This window comes from Lytechinus variegatus, chromosome 2 (genome assembly GCF_018143015.1).
Source record: "Lytechinus variegatus isolate NC3 chromosome 2, Lvar_3.0, whole genome shotgun sequence".
Taxonomy (NCBI): domain Eukaryota; kingdom Metazoa; phylum Echinodermata; class Echinoidea; order Temnopleuroida; family Toxopneustidae; genus Lytechinus; species Lytechinus variegatus.
Window position 1 is genome coordinate 75822577 of NC_054741.1, and position 23760 is coordinate 75846336.

The 23760-nt window shown below is 35.9% G+C and overlaps 1 protein-coding gene across 2 annotated transcripts in view; it reads right to left on the minus strand.

The window, feature by feature from the left end:
- The window catches only part of LOC121409049 (coronin-6-like), a gene marked incomplete at its 5' end in the record, with an annotated part of 38433 nt that extends 22750 nt beyond the window's left edge, over positions 1-15683 (minus strand). For both annotated transcript variants that reach the window (XM_041600838.1, XM_041600837.1), the window contains 5 exon segments: positions 1583-1804; positions 2911-3021; positions 5760-5876; positions 13083-13258; positions 15434-15683. In XM_041600838.1, the coding sequence (XP_041456772.1) occupies positions 1583-1804; positions 2911-3021; positions 5760-5876; positions 13083-13258; positions 15434-15683 (876 nt within the window).
- Between the last annotated feature and the right edge of the window lie 8077 nt (positions 15684-23760).

Here is a 23760-nt window from a genome sequence, read left to right on the forward strand (position 1 = left end):
CCAGTCCTACATTGTATATAATATAGTAGTCATGATTGATTCATAACCTTTAAGTTTGAAGATATGAGCCCTTAAACCTCTCCGATTGTCATGTCACTCACGTTTGAAATTGACCACTACCTCCAACATGACTAAAGTCCAGTGACCCTAAATGACCTTTGACCTAGGTCACATGTCCTGAAATTCAGGCAGGATGTTCGGAATACTTGATCATCCTTATGTCCAAATTTCATGAACTAGGTTCATATACTTTGCAATTTTTTATGATATTTCAAAAACTTAACCAAACTTAACCTTGGTTATGATTTCATTTTAATGCCAACGCCATTGGAAAAGCGGCACCTGTAGTCTCGCTCTGCTATGCAGGCAAGACAAAAACTATAAATCTGAAAGCCTTAAAAAAATAATAATAATAATAATGCCTCATAGAACTGGTCACTGGCCTCCAAAGTGGTGCACAGTGTTGGGCTGGTGCATCAAGCAGGTTTACATAATCCTACAGTTGACAAGTATAGTGCACCAAACAAATAGGAAAGAAAAACAAAGATTCCAGCTCTTTGCCTAGCCAGACTCTATACACAATTAGATTAGGCAAAGTGATTTAAGGAAATCTAATAATAATAATAATAATAAACGTTTTTGTATAGCTCAAAATACATAAGCAAAGTTGCATGTCTCTAAGCGCTTTTTAAAAAAGGAGTGAAGAGCACCGGGTTCTTAAGGCCCTATCTCACCAACGGAGACGTCGCCGCGACAGTCTCCAACTTATCAGTTGCTGCAGTCGCGGACACGTCTCGGAGACAAAAATGGCTTGCGCTCTCACCAAGGAGACGTCTCGATGGAACGTTTGAAAAATCATACACCTGACTTGGAGCAGGAGGAGGGATATCAGCACGCGTTCAGTCACATGGTTTCTGAAGTGGGTCAAACAGTGTGAAAAAGTGTCGCGGAGATGTCTCCGCAATGTATTATAATTTTTTTGGGTCTCCAGCAGGTCTTCGCGACGTCTCTGAGACATCGCGGAGACATCGCGGCGACGCGTCTCAGCAGTCGCGGATATCATTAGTCTCCGAGACGTCGCAGCAACTGATGGAGACTTCTCGGAGACTAGAAACAGTCTCCAAAAATATTAAACATGTTTAATCTTCTTGCGACTCCTCGGAGACTCTGTAATTTTCATGAGACGTCTCAGAGATGTCGCGGAGACGTCTCTGCAACTAGCAAAATTTGTAGTCGCGAATACTAGTTTCAAGCCCAGTGAGATACCCCCTTTACATTAATTGTTTACAAAATGGTGAATAAATGTGTTTTCAAGCTATTTCTAAACTTTTCGTATGCTTGTATATTTCCAAGATATTCTGGCAGATTATTCCATAAAATAGCAGCTGCATGTGAAAATGATCTTTCCCCATATGACTTTGTCACAGTATGTGGGACCTGAACTAATGACTTTTTACTTGAACTTATGAAAAACAATGCTTGTAATTTGTCAAATGGCTATATGGTAGGCCTATATGAATAGTCCCAATTTGTACACAAAATTGACAGCAAAGTTGTCGTTTATCAAGCACCCACCACTTACCTTCCTTGGAATAATCATGGAGATAGGCTCAATAGTTCCCAAAGATCCACTTGATGACATTGACACTTTATACATCCTAGCAATCTCACAGGCATTAACGTTTAATCCTCTTTTGGGCATATATCCCATACCCTTCTGAGCATTTTTGGACTGGTATGTGTTGATATAATGAAAGTAAGGATCCTCATCATTGACCTCATAGTACCTGAACACACTGTCTCCCTAAAAACATGATAAATATTTGATTAATTTAACATTTTTTAAATTGCTAACGATACCATTGATTCAGTCTCACATAAAATAACGATGTTATATCATCAACAATAAAGGACTGGCTAAACTACATAGGTGGTTTGTTTGAATAAACTCTTCATCAATTTTGAAAAGACCAAGTATATAATTTTAGAGGAAGAGGCAGGATGGTTTCTTTAAATGTTACAAATCTTATTGGAAATAAAACAATAAAGTTGATATCAATTTTTTAGGTGTCTATTGAAATGAATATATCTTGGAAACTCGAATTGTACAAAAAATCTATTGTGCTTCTTTGCAAACATATATCTTGTATGCCCCAAGATCATTCTAACTATTCTGAACTATGTTGGAACACCAAAATTCCTAACTTGGCTTTTATGAAATAAAAAGAATTATATATCATATGAAAGAGAAAAGTACAGTCTTTGTTGTGCATTTGATATACAATTCACAATATTTTAGTCAGTATTATGCATTTTGCAAATGATTTTAAACAATGGATATCTGACATGTTTCATTGACTTTCTACAGGGATGTCATTAGATTATTTTTTTCATACCGTATTTCATTTCCTGCCAAAATTGATTAAAACAGATGAAAAAGGAACATTATTTTATATGCAATGAAATATGAGAAATAAGTGACGATCACTGAAGCATAGTGAGTTATGTTTCAATGATCACAGAAAGGTATGAAAGTATATGCTTTATCACGCTTAATGATACATAATCATACATACATGCCTTTTAACAATTTGTAACTAGGTGAAAAACAATGGCTTTTCTTTTCTCTTACATAAGATATAAATTTCATTAGATCTTATAAAAGGCAGGTTAAGAGTTTTTGATTTCCAGCATAGTTTATAAGCTCATTTTACAGTGTTTTTCAATGTACAGTTACAAATAATTCCTGTACATACTGTATGTTTTTATTGATGATAATTGTGCATTTTGTTATTTGATGGCCCCTTTTGATAGGCCATGCTTCTTCTTTGTATTGCCTTATTTTTATGGTTAAACAATACATTAATTTGAATAATTGAACAGAACCATGATTACAAACATGCCACTTGCCTTTCCAACGAGATAAACAATGTTTAGGTCTGGGTCAGCAAAAATGTAAAGGGCAGCATTGGTTTTGTCTAACTGCTCAAGTAGTAAGCATTCTGGTTCACCATGGTCTTTCTAAAAAGAGATCAGAGGGAAAAACAAACCAAAACAAATTTATACATAGATTTATTTCAACCAACTACATAAAATAATTTTAGAAAAGATTAAATATAAGCAATATTTAGTGAAGACTGCAATTACTGGTAGTGCTCAACTGTAAAGGAGTGTATGTGGAAAATAAATGTGACTGAAGTAGTTCAGTTCTGTGTAATAGGTTTACATTTTTTTTTAAAAAGGCTCATCAGCAAACTAAACTGTAATAAGGTAATGTTGAACAAGTGGAGCACCTCTGGCAGTCTCACCTGCATCGCGCATTGCTGAATTTGAGAACTACTATAAAATAATTATTCACAAAAAGCACCATTCATACAATGATACAATACTACGTTCATTAACAATAAATGACATTTGACCTTGATCATGTGAACTAAAACTTGATTACCCCTATAAATACACTATATCTATATGATTTTAAGGTTATGACAGCCATCTAATAATTGCCTCTGAAATGGTCAAATTTCAATGACCTTAAATGACCTTTGACTTTGATCATGTGACCTGAGATGTTCAGTGATACTTGATGAACCTTATGTCCAAGTTTTATCAAGAAGACCAATATACTTACAGAATTATGACGGCAATACAACAAATACCCCCAACATGGCCAAAGTTCATTGACCTTTGACCTTGGTCATGTGACCTGAAATTTGCACAGGATGTTTAGTGATACTTGATTACTATCATTTCCAAATTTTATGAACTAGACCAATAAACTTTCAAAGTTATGATGGCAATTCAACAATTACCCCTACTTGGCCAAAGTTCATTGACCTTAAATGACATTTGACCTTAATCATGTGACCTGAAACTCGCACAGGATGTGCAGTAATACTTGATTACTCTTATGCCTAAGTTTCATGAATCAGATCCATAAACTTTCAAAGTTATGATGGTAATTCAACAGATATCCCAAATTTTGCCAAAGTTCATTGACCCTAAATGACCTTTGACCTTGGTCATGTGACTTAAAACTCAAGAAAGATGTTTAGAAATACTTGATTAACCTTATGGCCAAGTTTCATAAACTAGGTCCATATATTTTCTAGGTTATAATGACATTTCAAAAACTTAACCTTGGGTTAAGATTTTGATGTTGATTCCCCAAGCATGGTCGAAGTTCATTGACCCTAAATGACCTCTGACCTTGGTCATGTGACCTGAAACTCCTACTCTATTAACCATATGGCCAAGTTCTAAGTCTGTTAAGATTTGGTGTTGACACCGCCGCCACCGTCAGAAAAGCAGCGCCTATAGTCTCACTCTGCTATGCAGGTGAGGCAAAAAGTAGGATGTGCAGTTAATACACGAGAGCAGATCAATGATCACTCAGTAGGGAAAGGTGGGGTAAGTTGAGCATAGGGGCAAGTTGAACCACCACCCCCTGGCCAATAATAAATGAGTCAGACATTGTGTTGGTGTCATGCATTGATGACACATTACATAACCCTTAACTCCACCACATTGTTTTCAACTTTGAAACAATAAGTACTTTTTTACAGGGATAAATACAAATTTCAGCAAAAAAAGTATTAAAAAAAAAGGTGTGAAATAGATCAGTGCTTTTTACCCACAAGCGTCTTTAAATATAATAAAGAAATAAGAACAATTTTGTTCGTCCAGGTATGGATTCTCATTTTTGTCATAGTCTTTTACACAATGGATGCATACAGAATGTGTAGATGTGAAAAATATTGCATTAAGTTTGGACTGGGGAAATTTGTGCCAGCCAACATGGGGCAAGTTGAGCCATGGTAATTCTTATGGTAACGTATAATAAAAAGACAAACTTTACAAAGCCATTGATATGCAGGCAGAACAGAGAAAATTTACATGACAGTTCTTTTACTTTTAGAGGATGTTAGTATTGTATAGAGAATGCACACATTTTGTACATATTTTTCGTGGCTCAACTCACCCCAGAAGGTGGCACAACTTACCCCACAAATGGGGCAAGTTGAACCATTTGACATCGTTTTTTCAAAGGTCACAATGACTTTCAGTGTGGGGGTAGAAATTATATATATAGGTGAAAAATATTTCCCAAGAATCACATTTAAAGCCAAGGTACTCAGTACTACAATACTATTATTCATATCAATTCTAACATGCAAAATGCAAGTGTCACAACTTACCCCACCTTCCCCTATACAATACAAATATATAACTTGAGTTCCAAAAGAAACTGATCAAACTTTACATGTACAAGGTCACTACGCAAATATCAGTGTGTCAAAATGAACAATATTCTTAGAAATGCTAGCTTCCATAATTTTTACGAAGCAAAAAGCCACAAGCCCATAATTAAGAGATTGGTTTAATCACAGAAGCTATAGTTCCTCACATCAATTTGTTTCAGATTCCAAAGTTTCAAAATGGCAATAGAAAGACCAATGCAAATGAGATGGGATTAAAAACAGTTCCCAGTTTATTTCTTTTAATGTGACCCAGACATAGGCTGTTTTGGTCAGAGGAAAGGTTGGATTAGTGCCTGTCTGGACAAAGTTACTTTGACCTTCCTCCAACCAAATGAGACCTACAGGCTTCCAGAGTATTATGTCTCTAGCCAGCGGATTCAGGATTATCCGCACAAAATGAATGGATATTCTCTTCACTAAACAGGAATGTACCCAATTTTCAGATTTCTGGACTTCTCTAATCTTAGAATTATGCTTTATTGAGGACAGTGGACTTACCAACTTCATTAACTTGTATTCTCTCGTGCTTGACTTGCTGAAGCCTGTGGACAGAAGTCTATTATCCTTCAAAAGACTGATGCGCATTTCCTTTGGAGAATCATGGCCTGCAAATTCCTGACAAATCAGTTTTAAAAAACAGTGTGGTATTTAATATATTGCATAAAGCTACTGAAGGCTCTTCAAAACACTGGCAATTAATATAGAATTCATGAAAGCAAGCACATCCAAGAAAGGATGCCTTTCCTGCAGGCAGTGCACTCACATTATCGTTCAGCTCTATAATGAGAACCATATATAGTTTTGTATTGTTCTAAACCTTTAGAGTACTGTAATATACAATCATCTTTGAAAATTGATTACACTTAGCTCAAAGTTTCATTGAAATAGAACTTTATAAAGTACAAGTGAAATCTTCGATAACTTAACCTACATGTACATTATCAGACACTTCCCATTTTGGCAATGGAAAATCGATGTCCATGCCTCACTTTTGCTACATATCAGCAGGAAAGGAAAAAACCTTCTTCATATAGATGAACTGTGCAGCAGAAAATAAGAAAAGCAAAAAAATCTAACACTGTGTTATCATAATATGACATTTTCCAGAACGTTCATTTTCTGCCCTTTAAAATTACACCTACGGTAAATCAAGGACAAGGCATAAGCGAAGTTGTGTCTTGCCCACTTGTGAAAGTAACGAGAAATATTGTGCTTTACGAGGGCATGCAACAGAATTGTATCAAAAGTTAATTGTAAAATAACTGGGATGGAATAACATTTGTCATAAGTCTTGCACGTTAGCTTTAACCCTAAAAAGACTGGGGGGGCTGATTCAGCCCCCCCCCCTCGACATTACTCAAATACGTGAATTTGTGTACAAATCCAATGCAAATAATGTTCTTAGCCAAAATTCATAAATGTATCATTATTTTTCATTTTACTGCTTAAAATCAATTAATTTTATCTTGTTTATGGGTAAAAATAAAGTCCCCGACAATTTCCATTGAAAAAACAATAAAAAAAAGGTGAAAAACAAAGAAATACATAAGAAATTTAGAAAACAATAGAATACATAAGAAAATAAATGTGATTTTGAAATTTTTTTTAAATCAAGTTGATCAGATGCCTATCTAGAGTATGTGAAACAAAAATTTGCATTTCAAGGGCATTATTTATTTAATTAGAGCAAACTTATGATTTTACGCATAAATTAGCATAATTAATGAGACATGAGATTTTTTGCAGAATTTGATGCTATAGTTTTGTAGATAATGCCATGGGTAATGCGTGCCAATTTTCGTCGCGATCGACGGCCGAGATCATAAGGGGGGGCTGAATCAGCCCCCCCCCGTCTTCCTAGGCGTCGAAATAGCCCAGTCTATTTAGGGTTAATGTTGACCTCAAAATAACCTTTCCATGCGATCTCTGAAAACAATAACATGCAGGTCTCGTAGGTACAGCTACAACCCAAGTCTGGTTCAAAAGTGAATTACGGTTGCGGAGTTATGTGTCATAAGAGAGTTTTGCACAAAAATCTTTAACGTTGACCTGAAAATGACCTTTGACCTTACCTCCGATTGCACCATGATCACACAGGTCTCCTAAGTACATCTACAACACAAGTTTGGGTGAAAAATGAATTTTAGTTGCAGAATTATGTGTCATAAGTGAGTCTTGCATGTAAAATTTAACATTGACCTGAAAATGACCTTTGACTTTACCTCTACATGTACATGTAACTGCACCACAACATACAGGTCCCCAAAGTATATCTACCATCCAAGTTTGGTTGAAAAGCGACTTATGGTTGTGGAGTTATGTGTCATTAGATTTGTGACGGACGGACAACATTTGGATCCCTTAGTCTCGCCTTCACCTCTGGTGGGCAAGACAAAAATGATGGAGGAACGATACATCAGAATCTATGTTTAACATGTATATTTGTGGGTGGATGTGGTTGTGTGTGTGGGTTTGTATATATATGTGTGTTTGTAATAGTTTTTTCCATTCTATTTTTAGCATCTTAACCTTATTATACATTTTTTTTCTCTCTCTCTCTGTATCTTGTAGATTAGTATATCCTATGTTTTATGTTAATAATCATAAGTATTCCAGGGCCCTACTAATGTTGTAACCCGCAAGTGAAAACCCGAACCGTACCGTCCCGTATAATCCAATAATTTGCAAGCGGGACCCGCTGACCCGTCGGGTTTTAACCCGCAAGTCAATTTATCTTTGAAAAATGAAAAACATTATTTCTGCAATCCCCACACTATACAGGCTCAAATCAGGAAAATATATGTCTACTACTACCTAGCCTAGAGTGAATTTACTTACAATTTGCAAATTCGCCTTTTATTCCGGAGAGAGAATGTTTTTTGGGTGACTTTGTACCACGAAATGGGTCCGCTCTGATCTCGAAATTGAAAGCATTACGCAATTAACGCCTCGGATCGGACCTAGCGAGCCGCAGCTCAGCGCGCTAGCTAGCCCAGGCTGCCCAGCAAGGATCGGCAGACGGCAATGTTGTTTTTCAGTCCAGGTCGGTCGACACTGCGACTCACAACAATCATAATTACAATATTCAATTCTATGGGACCTCGTCTATAAAGTAATCAAAATTGCAATAAATACCTGGATAATGATAAAGTCAATTTTTTCTTCTCGTTTATCCCCGTTTATCTCTATATTATTTCCTTCTGTTTTTGTATTTCATTCGATAATATGGCCGCTGAAACTCGATGTTCAGTTTCCCGTCGCCCGCGTTATGAAATTTGGCCCGCGTTTGAAAATCAAATTCTGAAAATAAACTATTTGGATATCTAGATTCAAAACTGATTTAAAACATTAATATAAGCTTTTCAGTAAGACAATTACTTGTATATCTTGTAAATACCTGCAAATCTTTTCTTTCTTTCTTTTTTTGTGAATGGAATGACGCTGCAGCTCAACCATAGCTCGAGGGATGTTCGTGCAGGCTCCACTCAACAACCGTAGAAGTGGTGGAGCCTGCACGAACATCGCTCGAGGTATGGTTGAGCTACCTCAATAAATCCCAAAGTCTAGTAACCTCGCGTTGGTGAGTTATCATACGGCCTAGTACTCATCCAAAATAACTTATCTTATTTGCTAATTATAACTTTAAAATCATTTGTTTTATTTTTCCAGGGGATGAGTTAAATATCAGACAAAAAAAATCATCAAAGCTCAATCTGTTACAAGGCCGACGGGAGACTCACCCACGTACGCATTGGCGCTTGTGCTAGCTAGTCTGAGCTCTGTCTCTCTGCCAGAGCTCTGGGGGACAATTCGCTCTGTAAAGGCCTCAATGATGGTGATTTTCTGCTTCAGACAGAGTTTATATTTCGGGTATATTTTTCAAAACTGCCAACGAAGTTTGATAATTTCTTCATTGTCATGTATATTTAAGTTATTAATGAGTTCATTCTCACCAAATTTAGACTCCCCCATAGAGAAATACAATTTTCGTGGAGATCTGCGTTTTCAAAGAACTTCAGGAAAAGTAAGGGTATGTGGGCCTTTATTACATGGCCAAGTACTGGAATTAGATGGAGTAAAATTTAGATATTAAATTCATTTATATCAAGTTCAACTCACAGTCTCACCCACACAAACACACCCACATCCAAGATTCTAGGCATGAAAAAAACTTTAAAAATCATACAATATTAAACAACAAGTAATAATTAATTTAATAAGTGAACAGGTATTCCTCAAAATACAAAAACGTAGCATTTGAAAAGAGCCCCTGAAATATTGCAAAAAAAAATGAAAATGGAGCCCCCCCAAAAAAAAATGATTAATTTTTCCCTGGCTTCAAGTTCCACAGAATAAAGTGCGTTAAAATGTTACAAAAGGTCAAACTTTCATCTTCTGAAAAATAATGAATAATGAAATCGGTTCCTCATTATGAGCTGGAAAAAATGGGACGGGAAACTCAACATCGAGTTTCATTGGCCCATGCGGTTGCTTTTGACTGCGCTGCATGCACGCACTGGCGCTGGCCTTTGAAAGAGAGCAACTCGATGTATTTATCATGTTGAACTGTCTCAGACTCAGTCCTGTTCACTATTCACAAGACAAAAATACGCCGGCATTTTTAAAAGGAAATATCTACGTCTCTAAAAGAATCTGCCACGTAAGAAGCACATGATCTTAACTCAATTTTCACTGTGAATGTTTTTATTATGCGTCGTTTATTCTCCCTTTTTTCACATGACGGTTTACGGGTTTGAGAATGAACTCGGCCCGGCCCGCAACCCGCGATCGGAGGCATACCGGCAGGTTAACCCGTACCGCAACGGGTGCGGGTTACAACATTAGGCCCTACTCACAAGCTTTGCTTTTAAAGGGGTCCTAAAACCAATTCGTATATGCTATAGTCTGATTGATGTATGTTCATGTAGTCATTTACGTTGTATGTACATCTATTTTGATTATGATGTGATGTTTTTGGTTTTGAATAAATAAACTTGAACTTGAACATCTCTACTTGCTCAAGTAAATGCATCTATCTCCACAATTTAAAAAATAAACAAATTAGATTTGTCTGCTGGACTGCCTAACATTATAGCAAACCACTCTACTTTGCTAACAATCAGCTATGCATCAACCCTATGGCACAATATTTTTGCCGTGCCAAATTTCTTGACCGCGCTGCTCGCTGACTTTTTTCTTACGCATCTTTTGAGATCCAAATTGCACTACCAAGGTACATGGCTCAAAACTTAAGCAACATTTTGTAAGTGCATGTAAGATCAAAAATTGCTCAAAAATGTAATTTTTTGTACAAAGTCAATGCAAATTGTGTTTTAAACCAAAAATCATTAATGTATGATTATTTTTACTTTTAGTGATCTAAATTGATCTATAATATGCTGTTTACGGTCTTAAGAGTCCCTGAAAAAAGTTCAATGAAAAAAATAAAAATAAAAAGGTTGAAAAAAACAATGAAATACGTAAGAAATTAAACCAATATCGTAATTTCTTTCACATACATTTTGCTTAGAACACATACCTGCCTACCTTTGATGATAAAAAATCAGTATCAAAGCCACAACGGCGCCAAGCAGGTCGCGCGCGAGAGGGTTCCCCCTCCCATGGTAGGGATTCTGCATTTTCTGCATGTAAAAGTTGCATTTCCCTACACTATTTAAAGCAAATTTACCCTCTTTACCATACCACAGGATGACCTACATGTAACGTTAGTCTACTTATAAGTAATTTTATATCATTTATCCTTTAAAAATTGAAACAAAGGTCTTTTAGATGTCACGTTTGTGACAAAAAAATACACCCATTTTCATTCAGGTGAGATTTGTTTTCATTTAAATCTATATAGACTTAAGTATAATTTAATTTTGAGCATATTTTCGTGAGGCCCTCTATTGTTGGAAAGTGAGATTGATGCAGATCTTCATCTCCACAGATTCTCTTTTTAATTAGGAAAAACTTATTTCAAGAATTCAATTGAGTTTTGGGCCAAGGGATATTAATTCAGACTTAAGTTGGCCTACTGTATTAAAACTGAGTGCAAAAAAATCAAACATTTATTTATCAGGTCAATCATGCATCAAAATAAGCCAAGCATTGTCGTCTTATTCATGTTATTTCACCACACAGGAGAAGTGACCGAGGACAAGGTTATATCATAACCTTTATTAGATAAGTGCTTGTTGGCATAAGAAAGCAGATTTCATTTCCATATCAGATTCTGTTAAAACTATTTTACAAATATTTTGTAACTTGTAATTGATTTGTAATCATTGTTATCACATTTCATTTGTTTTTGTCTATATTTATAATGTATGTTTGATTTGTATTTGCTTGTAATGTTGATAATGGAAATGGAAAATAAACTTGAACTTGATTTTCAGCCATGACAAAAATGGAGCCGAAGCTAACGGCGGCATGCGCCCGACCCTCACCCACCACTGCACTTACGGTGCCGGTGAGACTGGGAGCCTGAGTGAGGCGCAGCAACTCGGGCGCCGGGAGTTTAGGCAAGCGAAGCAAGTAGATTTGGCGTTCAGCTCCGAAGACTCAACTTGAGAAAGTTTGTAATTTCCTTTCATTCTCACAAATTTGATAATTATTCAAAAAAATAAAATACAGATCAATTTTAACATTGCATAGGTATAGATCTAACTTGAGTAACTGCGTCAGAGCCTACCCCAGTGCACGGCGCGGCCGAGCGGGTAACATAAGCAGCCGTTCAGCAGACTCACCAATGATATTACCAACACACTCTAGACATCGGTACACGACACATTCACTAACTCACTCCACAATACAAAATCATAAGCGAGAAGGGCAAAACCTCAAATAAAAGTGAAATTTTCTTACTAAATCACCATATTTCGCGTCAAAAATATCACATCGTTAATTCTTTACATCGTAGTTAGGAAACAAGGGGTCTAAAAAAGTGAATTTTCACAGTTTTTCCGATGTTCGTGGATTTTGAAAACGTGTCCTAACTGAAAACTGGCACTTTCGTGAGCCGATGTCAGCCGCCATTTTGTTCCAGAAGTCAACGCTAATATCGGCCGTTGTGTGTACGCTCGTAATTTTCACATGCATTTGCAATGGAACTGTGCACTTAGCCGTGCCTTCCAGTTGTTTATGCGTTAGTCGTATCTTACAGCCGCTTATGCGTTAGTCGCATCATACGGCCGTTTCAATAATTTTAACACTACATTGATTGACCCAAAAATCAGAATTTTGGTTTAAAAATTCGGAATTTGGAATGGAGGCTAAAAAATCAGTATAATTCCGCTAAAATCGGAATGGTTGGCAGGTATGAGACCACTAGGACTTTCTACACAAAAAAATATTACAATTAAACGTTTATTTAAGGAGTTAAAGGAAAAAGTTTGATTTTACATAATAATTACACATACATGTATACTAATCTATTCATATAAATTGCTATTGATTATATTGCAATTCAATTGCAATATAATCAATAGCAATTGCAATAGCAATATGAATAGATTAGTATACAATATGTCCTAGACAACCTACGTGCCAATTTTCAGCGAGATGGCGCTGAAAAAGCCAACATTTCAAGGGGGCCCGTGAGCCCCCCACCCTCCTGCCATATGATCTCCCAAAATATCCCAGCCTTGATAGGGTTAAGTGTGAAATGCTACAAATTGCAGCCAGAAACTTCATCTTTTGTAATTATGGACAAACAAACAGAACTTTAAACACACAGATACTAGTCATCATGTCTGTCATGTCATGTCATGTTTTCACATTTTCATACTCTAATAGGCCTATTGTTTTATTTCAATGTACCTGTTCTAACTTGGCAGTCCTTCCATCGTAGATACGGATCTTTTTGTCTTTGCTGGCGGTAGCAAATTTTTTTCCATCAGGGCTCCAGCACACATCCTGTACAACATCTGTAGTTCTGAATTCCACAATTTTCTCTGCAACATCCATATTCCATACGCACACTTTCGAGTCCATGCCTGGGAACAATGACAGGGAGATAATGCCATGATCAGAGTTACATACATTACTAGTAGAATTGCCAATTGGTATAAATGCAAGTCTATGACGTTGGGGACGGTGTGGTAGGATCAAGCAAAAACTCTAGAAAACAGGGGGTGGTATTCTGGAACTCTGTCATCTTTTGTCATAAATTTTGTCATTTCTCTCCGAGATGTGACACCGCTATGATTGTCACAAATCGGTATTCTGAACATTGTCTTTTCCCTGTCATATCTCTCAAAGTTCCCACCCATCTTTTCAGAAGAAAACCAATCAAAATCATCGTTAGTTCCCAGTTGGAGCCCTTCTAGCCAATAGGAAAGCCCCGTGGCAGGTAGGGCGTATCCCACAAACAGTTACTGGCATCACGCAACTATGCGTATATTGATGCGCATAATTACAAAGAGGGACAGGGAGCTGTGAATAATTTTAGAGAAGTAGAAAAGTAAGGAAAACAGAGAAAAAAAGGAGGAATAAATATGTACATGTAGGGCCTAACTAATTGTAACATGAAAAAATAATTTTGAAAATTGTCATGGAAGATGAGTGAAACTAATACCACAGTCTAATCTAAATAACAATTATTTGCTTGACATTCAGTTGGCAGGGTATCGGGTCGGGATATGTGGTATTGAAAGATATGACAAAATTTATGACTGCTACCACCCTGTCATAACTTTTGTCATATCTTTTGCTTGTATAAAAGGATTACACGCATTTAAAGACGCGTATTTTTGCTGCATGCTAAAGAGAAGAGACAAAATTTATGACAATTTTTGTGACAAAAGTTATGACATCCACCAGAATACCGATTTTGTCATATCTCTCAGATAAGATAAAATATGGAGAAAAGACAATGTTCAGAATACCGCCCCAGGTATGGTACATTATCATAATCTTATGAAATGAAGTGGGGGTATATAACCAAGCTACTACAGGGATGCCTTAGGGCATCCAGCATAGTCCAAAATATGTGGGCGATGCCAATTTCCAAAATCGTTTCTTGTCTCCATTTCACATCTACATGTAGATCCAAATTTGATATTAAAACTCATATCAAAGTTCATGAATACAAAGGGGGATCACAATCCACCTAAAAGATTGTCTTATGCATCTCCTTGTATGAGAAATCAATCCCAACCATGTGCAAAAAATATATTATATGGTAGTACATATATCTTTATTTTAACAGAAAGTTTGTTTTGTAGAATTTTCAGTTGGATAATCTGCAGTTCATCATTTTACATTATATGAAAGAGAAAATATCCAAACATGTTATTGGAAGGGTAAAAAAATGTCAAATTTGTGGTGCTGGACGAAGTTTAATGTGATTTAGGTAATGCGACTGACCAGAGGGCCGAGTCTTTCTATCCACAAAATAAACTGAAACTTGCTTACCAAATTTGAATGCCTTAATTGACACTTCTATATATGTAATTTGTCTTGCAGGTAATATATTTGGAATGTTTCGATTTGAAAGTACTATCAAAAAGTAAACAGTCACCTTTTTTGTAACGCGACTGACCAATTTTTAGGATGTCATGGAATTCACAATAAACAGCCCGCTATTTTACCTTATCTAGTGTTATAAAGGCTTGGTTGTCAAAATAGACAGCATGAATTTGACAGAAAGACTTGGCCCTGTAAAATTGACAGCACCAAGTATTAAATAGAAGACATAAAATCCGTTTCTTAAACAGTCGTGAAAACATGTCTGTTCATGGGCACATGGATTGTGAAACTCATGTTTCAAAGAAATCAATGCGCTGAAGATAAATTCTCTTCTTTTTTTGTCACATCATGGACACTGACGATGTGACTTTACCTTTCATTTTTTTAGAGCAACGCTCCTCTTAACATCTACAATTTTATTTTAAAAGATGTTTCACAAAGATTAAGTATGACTTAAGAGTCACACTTAAATGCCTTGAGTGCGGTATAAAAGGCATGACCGCACTGGTTAGATCATGCAAAGAGGACGCGCACAACAGCGTATTGACCAATAAGATTGCACATTGCATGCCATGTTCGTGTCTTCATTTTAGTGTCACTCTAAGTCTAAATCTTTGTGAAACATCCCCCCCCCCCCGTTTTTATAATAAAATTAAAATAAAATAGTTTTCTTGCCCTGACAGTATTGAATTTTAACTTACCAGTAGTGATCAGTACATTCTCTGCCAAGGGATGCCATCGGATCATAGAGCAACGCTTTTCATGTGCTTTCACTGAAATTAGTGCCTTTTCAGAGTTTTCAGTCACTCCTTCATCTGGAATCTGCCAGAATTTGATGAAACCATTCTCATCGCTTGAAGCAAGTAAGTTGTCATCGAAAGGGGACCATGCAATATCAATGATAGATGCTCCATGACTTAGCTGTGGTGGATCTGTTGCAATACGACCAGTCTATGACGAGAGGGGGAGTAGAAAATCAGGCCTTTCTTCTTAGTTTTTGTAATTTTGTTTTATTGGTAATTGAACATAACATGTAGCTTGTTGACAAAGATATATGCATAACCTATTAGAAAACAAAGAGGAACATCAGACAAAACATACCATGCCAAGAAATAACAAATGTTACTTGTAACTAAAAACACAGACTACAATACCTGATGACACAAACAACATCATGGATACCAAATATTTTTGAAATTTCACTGTAGATAAAGAACAGCAGAGAACCATAAAATCTGACAGTACATGTAACTCCATGATAGGTTGTTCGCCAACTCAAACTGTATTTATAGTTTGCCTTATTCAAAAATATTGTATCTCTATTGTAACACACATTCGGCCCTTGTACTCCAGCATCAAAAGGTGTATAGTGCACAAGGTAAGTAGGTCTGCCTATAAAGACCTGGGGGCCGTTTCATAAAGCTTTTCGTAAGATAAGAGCGACTTTAAGAACGACTGGTGATCCCTTCTTGCGGTAAGATGTATATTGAATTGGCTCAACTTAACCCACAGATGGGGCAAGATGAGCAATTTGACATCAATTTTTTTCAATGGTGACAATGACTTTCAGTGTGGGGGTAGAAAGTTATAAATAGGTGAAAAATAAGAATCAGATTTAAAGGCAAGGTACTCAATACTACAATACTATTATTCATATCAATTTTAACATGCAAAATGCAAAAGTGTCACAACTTACCCCACCTTTCCCTATACAATACAAATATATAACTTGAATTCCAAAAGAAACTGATCAAACTTACATGTACAAGGGCACAACGCAAATTTCAGTGTGTCAAAATGAACAAAATTCTTACAAATGCTACATGTAGCTTCAATAATTTTTAAGAAGCACAAAGCAACAAGCCAATAATTAAGAGATTGGTTTATTCACAGAGGCTATAGTTCCTCACATCAATTTTTTTCAGATTCCAAAGTCTCAAAATGGCAATAGAAAGACCAACCCTAAACCCTAACCCTAAAGAATTAAACTTAAAGTAGAAATATATTGCAAATCCTAAAAAATGAGAATTATATATTAAATAAAAGGAGGAAATAAGAACATGATGGTGTAAATCATATATCATGGAGACTCAGTTAATTGATAGTTTAAAGTTCTCTCTCTGAATGCTTCAAACACGCAGAATTATGTCCACGAATGTACGAGAGACGTGATTAGCTCTGCCACATCAAGCTCCACTTGCATGCAAAACCTAATGCGAGGGTATGTTTTCTCCAAACTCTCACTGAATACTTCGATTACGAAATGAAACAAAACCCAGAAGTTTTTCTAGCTTTGGATTTTCAAATTGATGATTTTGAAGATAAAGAGAATGATGATGAAGTTTCTAGCTCTAGAACAACAAAGTGAAGTAGATGGAGGTCAATTAATTAAAATTACGCCGGTGATGATGAGTTGGACAATTCAACTTGCATGCCGATTCGCTGTACCAACTCAAGCAGCTGCTAGCTGCACCGCAGGTCAAATCCATGAAAATGAATTCCAGCATGACCACATCCAGACAGAGTCTTTTCCCTCTCATCAACAAAATAATGAGAAGGAAAATCATGATAAACCTGTACTTACAAACAAGTGAATATATCCAAACCTGAAGGCAAATCAACTCAACGAATAGCAGTAGACGATATGAACTGACGATGAACTTCACAATCAGCAAGGCGAGCAAGCTAGCCCTGTGTTTGTGATGGTTTGTTTACAATCGCATGTGAGCTAGGCGGATGATCTTTTAAATCTAATTTTAATTTACCTCAATTGTTTGCTTCAAGTTCAAAAAAAGGTTTATCATAATTTCAAAAATAGTACCAGGTGTTCCCATATATTTTTATATAGAAAAATAAAAATTCCCTGAGTTTCGTAATTTTGTCAAAATAATGAGATAGAAATTTTATCTAATGAGTGACAATCTATCACAGCCACGTGAAGTTCATCGTTGGTGCATATGGTCTACTGCTGTTGAGTTGATTTGCCTTCAGGTTCGGATATATCATTATTTTCCTTCTCATTTTTTTTTATAAGAGGGAAGAGACTCTGTCGGGATGTGATCACGCTGAAATTTATTTTCATGGATTTGACCCACGGTGCAGTTAGCAGCTGCATGAGTTGGTAGCGAATCAGCATGCAAATTTAATTGTCAGACTCATCATCACTGGCGTAATTCCCCTAATATACCTCCATCCACCATGTCACTTTGTTCTTCTAGAGCTAGAAACTTCATCATTATTATCTTCAAAATCATCAATTTGAAAATCCAAATCTAGCTCTAAATTCTGGGTTTTCTTTCATTTCGTGATCAAAGTATTCAGTGACAGTGTGGAGAAAACGTACCCTCGCAACATGTTTTGCATGCAAATGGAGCTTGACGTGAGAGAGCCAATCACATCTCTTGCACACTCATGCACGTCATCAAATTCGAGTCAATTCAGAGACCAATGCGAAGCACATTTCCGAGAGGCATTTTAGCGCTTTTTAATTTGCGATTTCCACCTTATGTATTATTTTCGTTATTTTTGAATGACCAAATGATAAGCCCCACATCATTACCTTTCCACTGATATATAATAAGGCCATATTCATAATCAATATATTTCTCCTTAAAAGGCATCTTACAGGTGTACTTGTTTCTACAATTCTAACATAAAAAAATGTTTAAGTGTCACAACTTACCCCACCTTCCCTTACCCAGTAAAAGTAACTCTCATGAAGATAAGGTCTGCATTTGCAAAAATATTGGTACAATAACATTGGCAAATTTTGCCACCATTTGGTCGGTCCAAGAAAATTTGACTCCTCTACAAGCCTAAGAAATCTGCATTTTGTAAGCAGATCTGCAGAGGTCTTCAAACTAGTACATGTAAGTAAAACGTAATAGTACCAACTGCATTTTGAACCTGCATCTGATACAGACATCTTACCTTTATCTGCTTGCCTTCTTTTCCAAATCGTTGCAAAAATATCATGCACTAAATAAGGTCACACTTTTTTAGTCTAGCGCGCATTTTGAAAAGAATTTCGAGAACACGATACCTTCAAAATTATTTGACTACTTAACAATTCTTTTTGAGTGATAATGAGTGTAGGATCTTGCTGCTCATTTGGTATTCATGAGTTTGGTTGATTTTTTTGTGAACAATAAGTAATATTTGATAGAAAAAGACCTTCATGATTATTTTTAAAATGTGGGTAAATGATATTCATCCCATCATACAGTCATTTGTCAGTATTGGCTGACGTGGAGACCTTAAAGGTCTGACTCATCCTCGGCCTCTGATTTAATGACAAAAAAAATCAGCATCCAGGCCAGCTGAAGACCACAAAATTTTGCCCTCTCAGCATAAAATTTTGCTAGTGTGAATATTTTCAACTGGAAAATTCAGAACTGCACAAAAAGATATTTTCGTTTGAATGCTTTCTTGTTTTATCATATCAAATTATACATACCGATATTAACTGGATGGATTCTCAACTACATGTACATGTACAAGCAGTCAATATTCATGTATCTGCCATAGCCAGACCAATAATATGTAGTACACCAAATGTACCATAACTTCGAAATATTTTTTAGACATGACCACTATTCCTCTGACAGTGTCCCCGAGAAAGAATTGCAACTTCACAGTTTTAATATAATACCCACTATGACAATTGACCTCATGACCAAAAAAGAATTTAATCAGATTACCCCCCCCCCCCATTCCCCTGCCGCATACAAGCACCAAGTTAAGGGAGCCATTTTGGGAAAAAAATTGACAACGTTTTGCATCGCAGTTTGTCCGATTGCCAAATTTAAACATATTTTCTAGCAATCTGGCATCAGTCTGTCATTTAAATAATGTGTCTTTCACTACATAGTGGGGTAGAATCTTATAGCTCAAAAAGGGATGAATTTTACTAAATTTGAACTTGAATTGATACTTACAAGAATCCTTTTCATAATCTCTAATTCCTTATAAATTTGATAAAAACTCTCTTAAAAATATTTTTGAAATACTCAATGTAGTGCAGCCTGATGCAGTGCTGATCAATTGCACTGACCTGTTGGTGTTGCACTTGCTTGATTATGGCAGGCCGTACAATAAATTAGTAAAAACTTTCCTGATTTCTTTTTTTACAAGATTAATCAATGTATCTGTATGTTTCCTCTTTAACATACATGTATTGAATCCCTGTTATTCAAATGATAAGTCTCAGACATATGCAAGCACCTCCCCAGTAATCACAAACTTTGGCCTAAAACAAGCACTTCATGCATACAGTATCCTTCCTCTTCTTGAGCTGCATAACAATGCTACACATACATGTATGTTTCATGGCAAAGTCCAGGGAAGGAGAGTGGACATAGATAGCTCTCATAATTCATGCATGTCTTCATTATTCAATGAGGAAGCTGAACTTGTTCTTTTGTAATTTATTACATGAAATTAAGTTTATTCAAAATTTTCCACCTAGAACTAAAACAATTGTAATGACAATTGATTGAATGTATTTTACTGCTGTAAATTATTTCATTATAATGGAGACACATCATGCTTTTTAAAAACACATGTATGAAAAAATGAAACAATTATGATTTCACGAAATAACATATGCAAAAGGAAAGTTGACATCATCAGCCCACCTAATGAATTTTCATAATGTGCACAAAACTGTTTCACATAATATTGCTTAACTTTACATTTCAATAGCTTCGTTATTTGTTATCCGATTTTGACGAAATTTTCATCATTTTGCTCTGTGAATTTACTCTATTTATATAAATAAGGATATCTTCAGCCTGGAGTATACCTTTAAGTGCAATCAATGTATATTAGGGCTGAGTCAAAATGTTCACTGTTCAAGCAACCGTTAAAGGCATAACCATATGGAAAATTAAAAATTCTTCCTAAAGTTGCAGAGAGAAAGTTGACATTTCAGATCTTTACATGATCCATGAAATAACTATTGGAAACTATCAAAAAAATGAAGAATATTTAGCTTCTTTCTTGACTCAAAAAGATTGTTTCCAGTTGATGTCACACTCAGTCTACATGTAAATCCCTACATGTAGGACAATATTGTATACAATGTACAGGTGTCACATGCGTAAAACATTCCCCATAGACTTGTGTGTTAAACTGGCACTTCTGAAAAATTCATAAATTCATAAATTCACAACTCCAGTTGGCCGCCATTTTAACCTTCCCAACCACTCCATCACTGACATGATGCTACAGGGCATCGAATCTTTAGGTACCCGTCCTGACTCAGTCCGTACTAGCAGAGAGAAGCTCTGGATGAGACGACTTCGCACCATCCAACCTCATGGCCTGAACATCCAAGAGGGGAACGACTGATTACTCCTTCTTTTCCACTTTCCATTTGTGTTCACATATTTTTTCCCTCAGCTTTTTTTTTTTTAGATTAGTCACATTATAGTTTCTTTCTCTACTTTCCTCCCATATCTCATACAAGCTCAGCTCCAATTTTTTCTCCCTTATTCAGGCAATATAATAATCATATTTTTTCTTTTTTCTCTCCACCCACCTCTTAGATTTACCATTTATTTATTTTGCCTTTTTCATGTTTACTTAATACACCCCCTTTCCCATACAGCATCAGCTTCTTTATTTGCTTTTACCCTTTAGGCATTTTGCTTCCCTTCCATATATACAGGTGTTGTTGTTTTTTTTGGGTTTTTTTGGTTTTTTTTCTACTATATAGTCTGCTGTTTTCCCCCCACACCCAGCGGATCACTTTATCAGTTTTATCTACCATATGTATATACGTTTATATATTTATTCACATAGATTCCTTTCTGGATATATTTACATACTTTTATACAAGTTTACAGATTCATTTTTACACTCACTTTCTTCTCTTAGTTTGTTTTTTGCTCTTTCATACATACTTATGTCTTTTGCACATGTTCAGTTGTTTCCCATTCTTTCCCTTTTCCCCCCACTCTTTTGCACCAGTTTATTATGCCTTTCTTTGTTACCTGTTTGACCCACCTCTCACTAATTCTCTTGTTATTCATCTCTTCCTCATACCCTTTATCACTGTTTTGTTCCAGATCCTGTTTGATGTTGCCTGCTCCATATCTTAATCCCTCTTGGCTTGAGGTCTTTCTTTGGCCTTACACCTACTTCCCTTTGTGTCTGCCTACTCCTTTTCTTTCTTTCCCCTTCATTAACCTGATTGGTCATCTCTTCTCACTAATGCCCCTTTTGTCTCCTTGTTACTAGTGTTGCTGTTGGATGTTTGTGGTCTATATCATGGCTGTTCCTAATTATATGTTTGTCATTTTGCCTCCGACGAAGATTCTGCTAGAATCGAAAGCTTACGCCCCTTTTGACTCTCTAATTTATGCCATTGGCTCTTTTTTTTAGATAAGCAGTTTTCAGCAGCTTCTTTTTGCCTTTAAATAATAAATGTGAAATTAGAGGGTCAAATATTTACTACCATTGGATAAGATATATATCTGACATTCCATATCTGACCAGAGAAGGGTATTGTAGCCAGCTCATTTTAAATATAAATCGCCATTTATGAAGATAACTATGATGGGATCAAATTTATCAACTGAAACAGTAAAATAGCCCTAATTCTTCCGCCAGTCAAAAAATATTATTGATATTTGATACATGTATATCTTCCCAACTTGGGCAAAGGAAGTTCAGTAGTTACCATTTTCTAGAATCAGCGTTAGATTCTCAATTAGCATTCATAGACTTAAGTCAATCAGCAATATCAAATTGAAAAAAATTTGAATGGGGTTGGGTCAAACGAATATATCTTCAGCCTTCCTGTTGTAATTAGGCTCATGGAACCTATAATCCAGTCATTTTAACTTTTCTCTTCAAACAAATTTGAAACCAAATTCATTTCACTGTGTCTGTATTTTTTTGCATTTCTTTTAGGTCCAAAAAAAATTAAATGTCCCCAAAAATCCAAATAGGGAAAAAGTATTCAACTTGCATAACTCCAAGATAGTCAGCAAAATACAATAATTTTACCTATTTGAGAGTATAAAATAGCTTGACTCATTTTAGAGTTCTGAGGTAAGATACATGTAAATAATAACTTAGTCTTCTAAAGCGCTTTTCATGAAATTCATATCAAAGCATCTCCATGGAGAGATTTGAATGTTTGGAGTAGAATTTCTAATTGCATACTAAGTTTGATGGGGAGCCAGTGCAATTGTTTAAGAGTAGGTGTTAAATGGTCATGTTTTTAGTGAGGGAAACTACATGCGCTGTTGAGCTTTGAATTCTCTGCAGCTTTGAAGTATCCTTTTCTGGAATTCTAGGGAGCAGGCTATTGCAACTGTCAAGAAGTGAACTAATAAATGCATGAATGAGGACGTCAGTAGATGATTTTAATAAGAGAGATATTTACAAATTTTATCAATTTTTCTTACGGCGGAGGATGGTTCACAACAGATACATGTACTGTTGACTTGGGGATGCATTGAAAGGTTTTTATCAAACAAAACACCTAATAGTAACCTTTTTAGAGGGATGTATATGAAAATTTGCAATTTGAATTGGAGGTAGTTTAGGGGTATGAATTCCATGGGAGAACAGATGCAGGACTTCCATCTTGTAGATCATAGACAAGAAACCATAGGAATGAATAAGATTTCCTAACAGAGTCGTATAGCAACATGTAAAGAGTACAGGCCTGATGACTGAACCTTACAGCACCCCCTACAGTAGAGTAGGATCAGATAATGTATGGAATGTCATTTGATAAAGTTTACAGTTTGATTATATGAGTGGCTCATTTGCATATTAATTAGTACATTTCTTTTTTTTTAATGGCTGCCTAATACTGATTTTGACCTTTTCTTTCTGGTTTACATGTAATATATTTTGTATTTTTCTTTCAAATACATGTAGAAGGAAAAGTACTAAAATATCCAAACAGAAGGAAGATGTCTTATTTGCATAAATCCAAAATGGTGGATGCCCACTAAAAGCGACTACTAGAGTGAAGTCTATCCTTCTATTATTTCTTGTTGCTCTACCA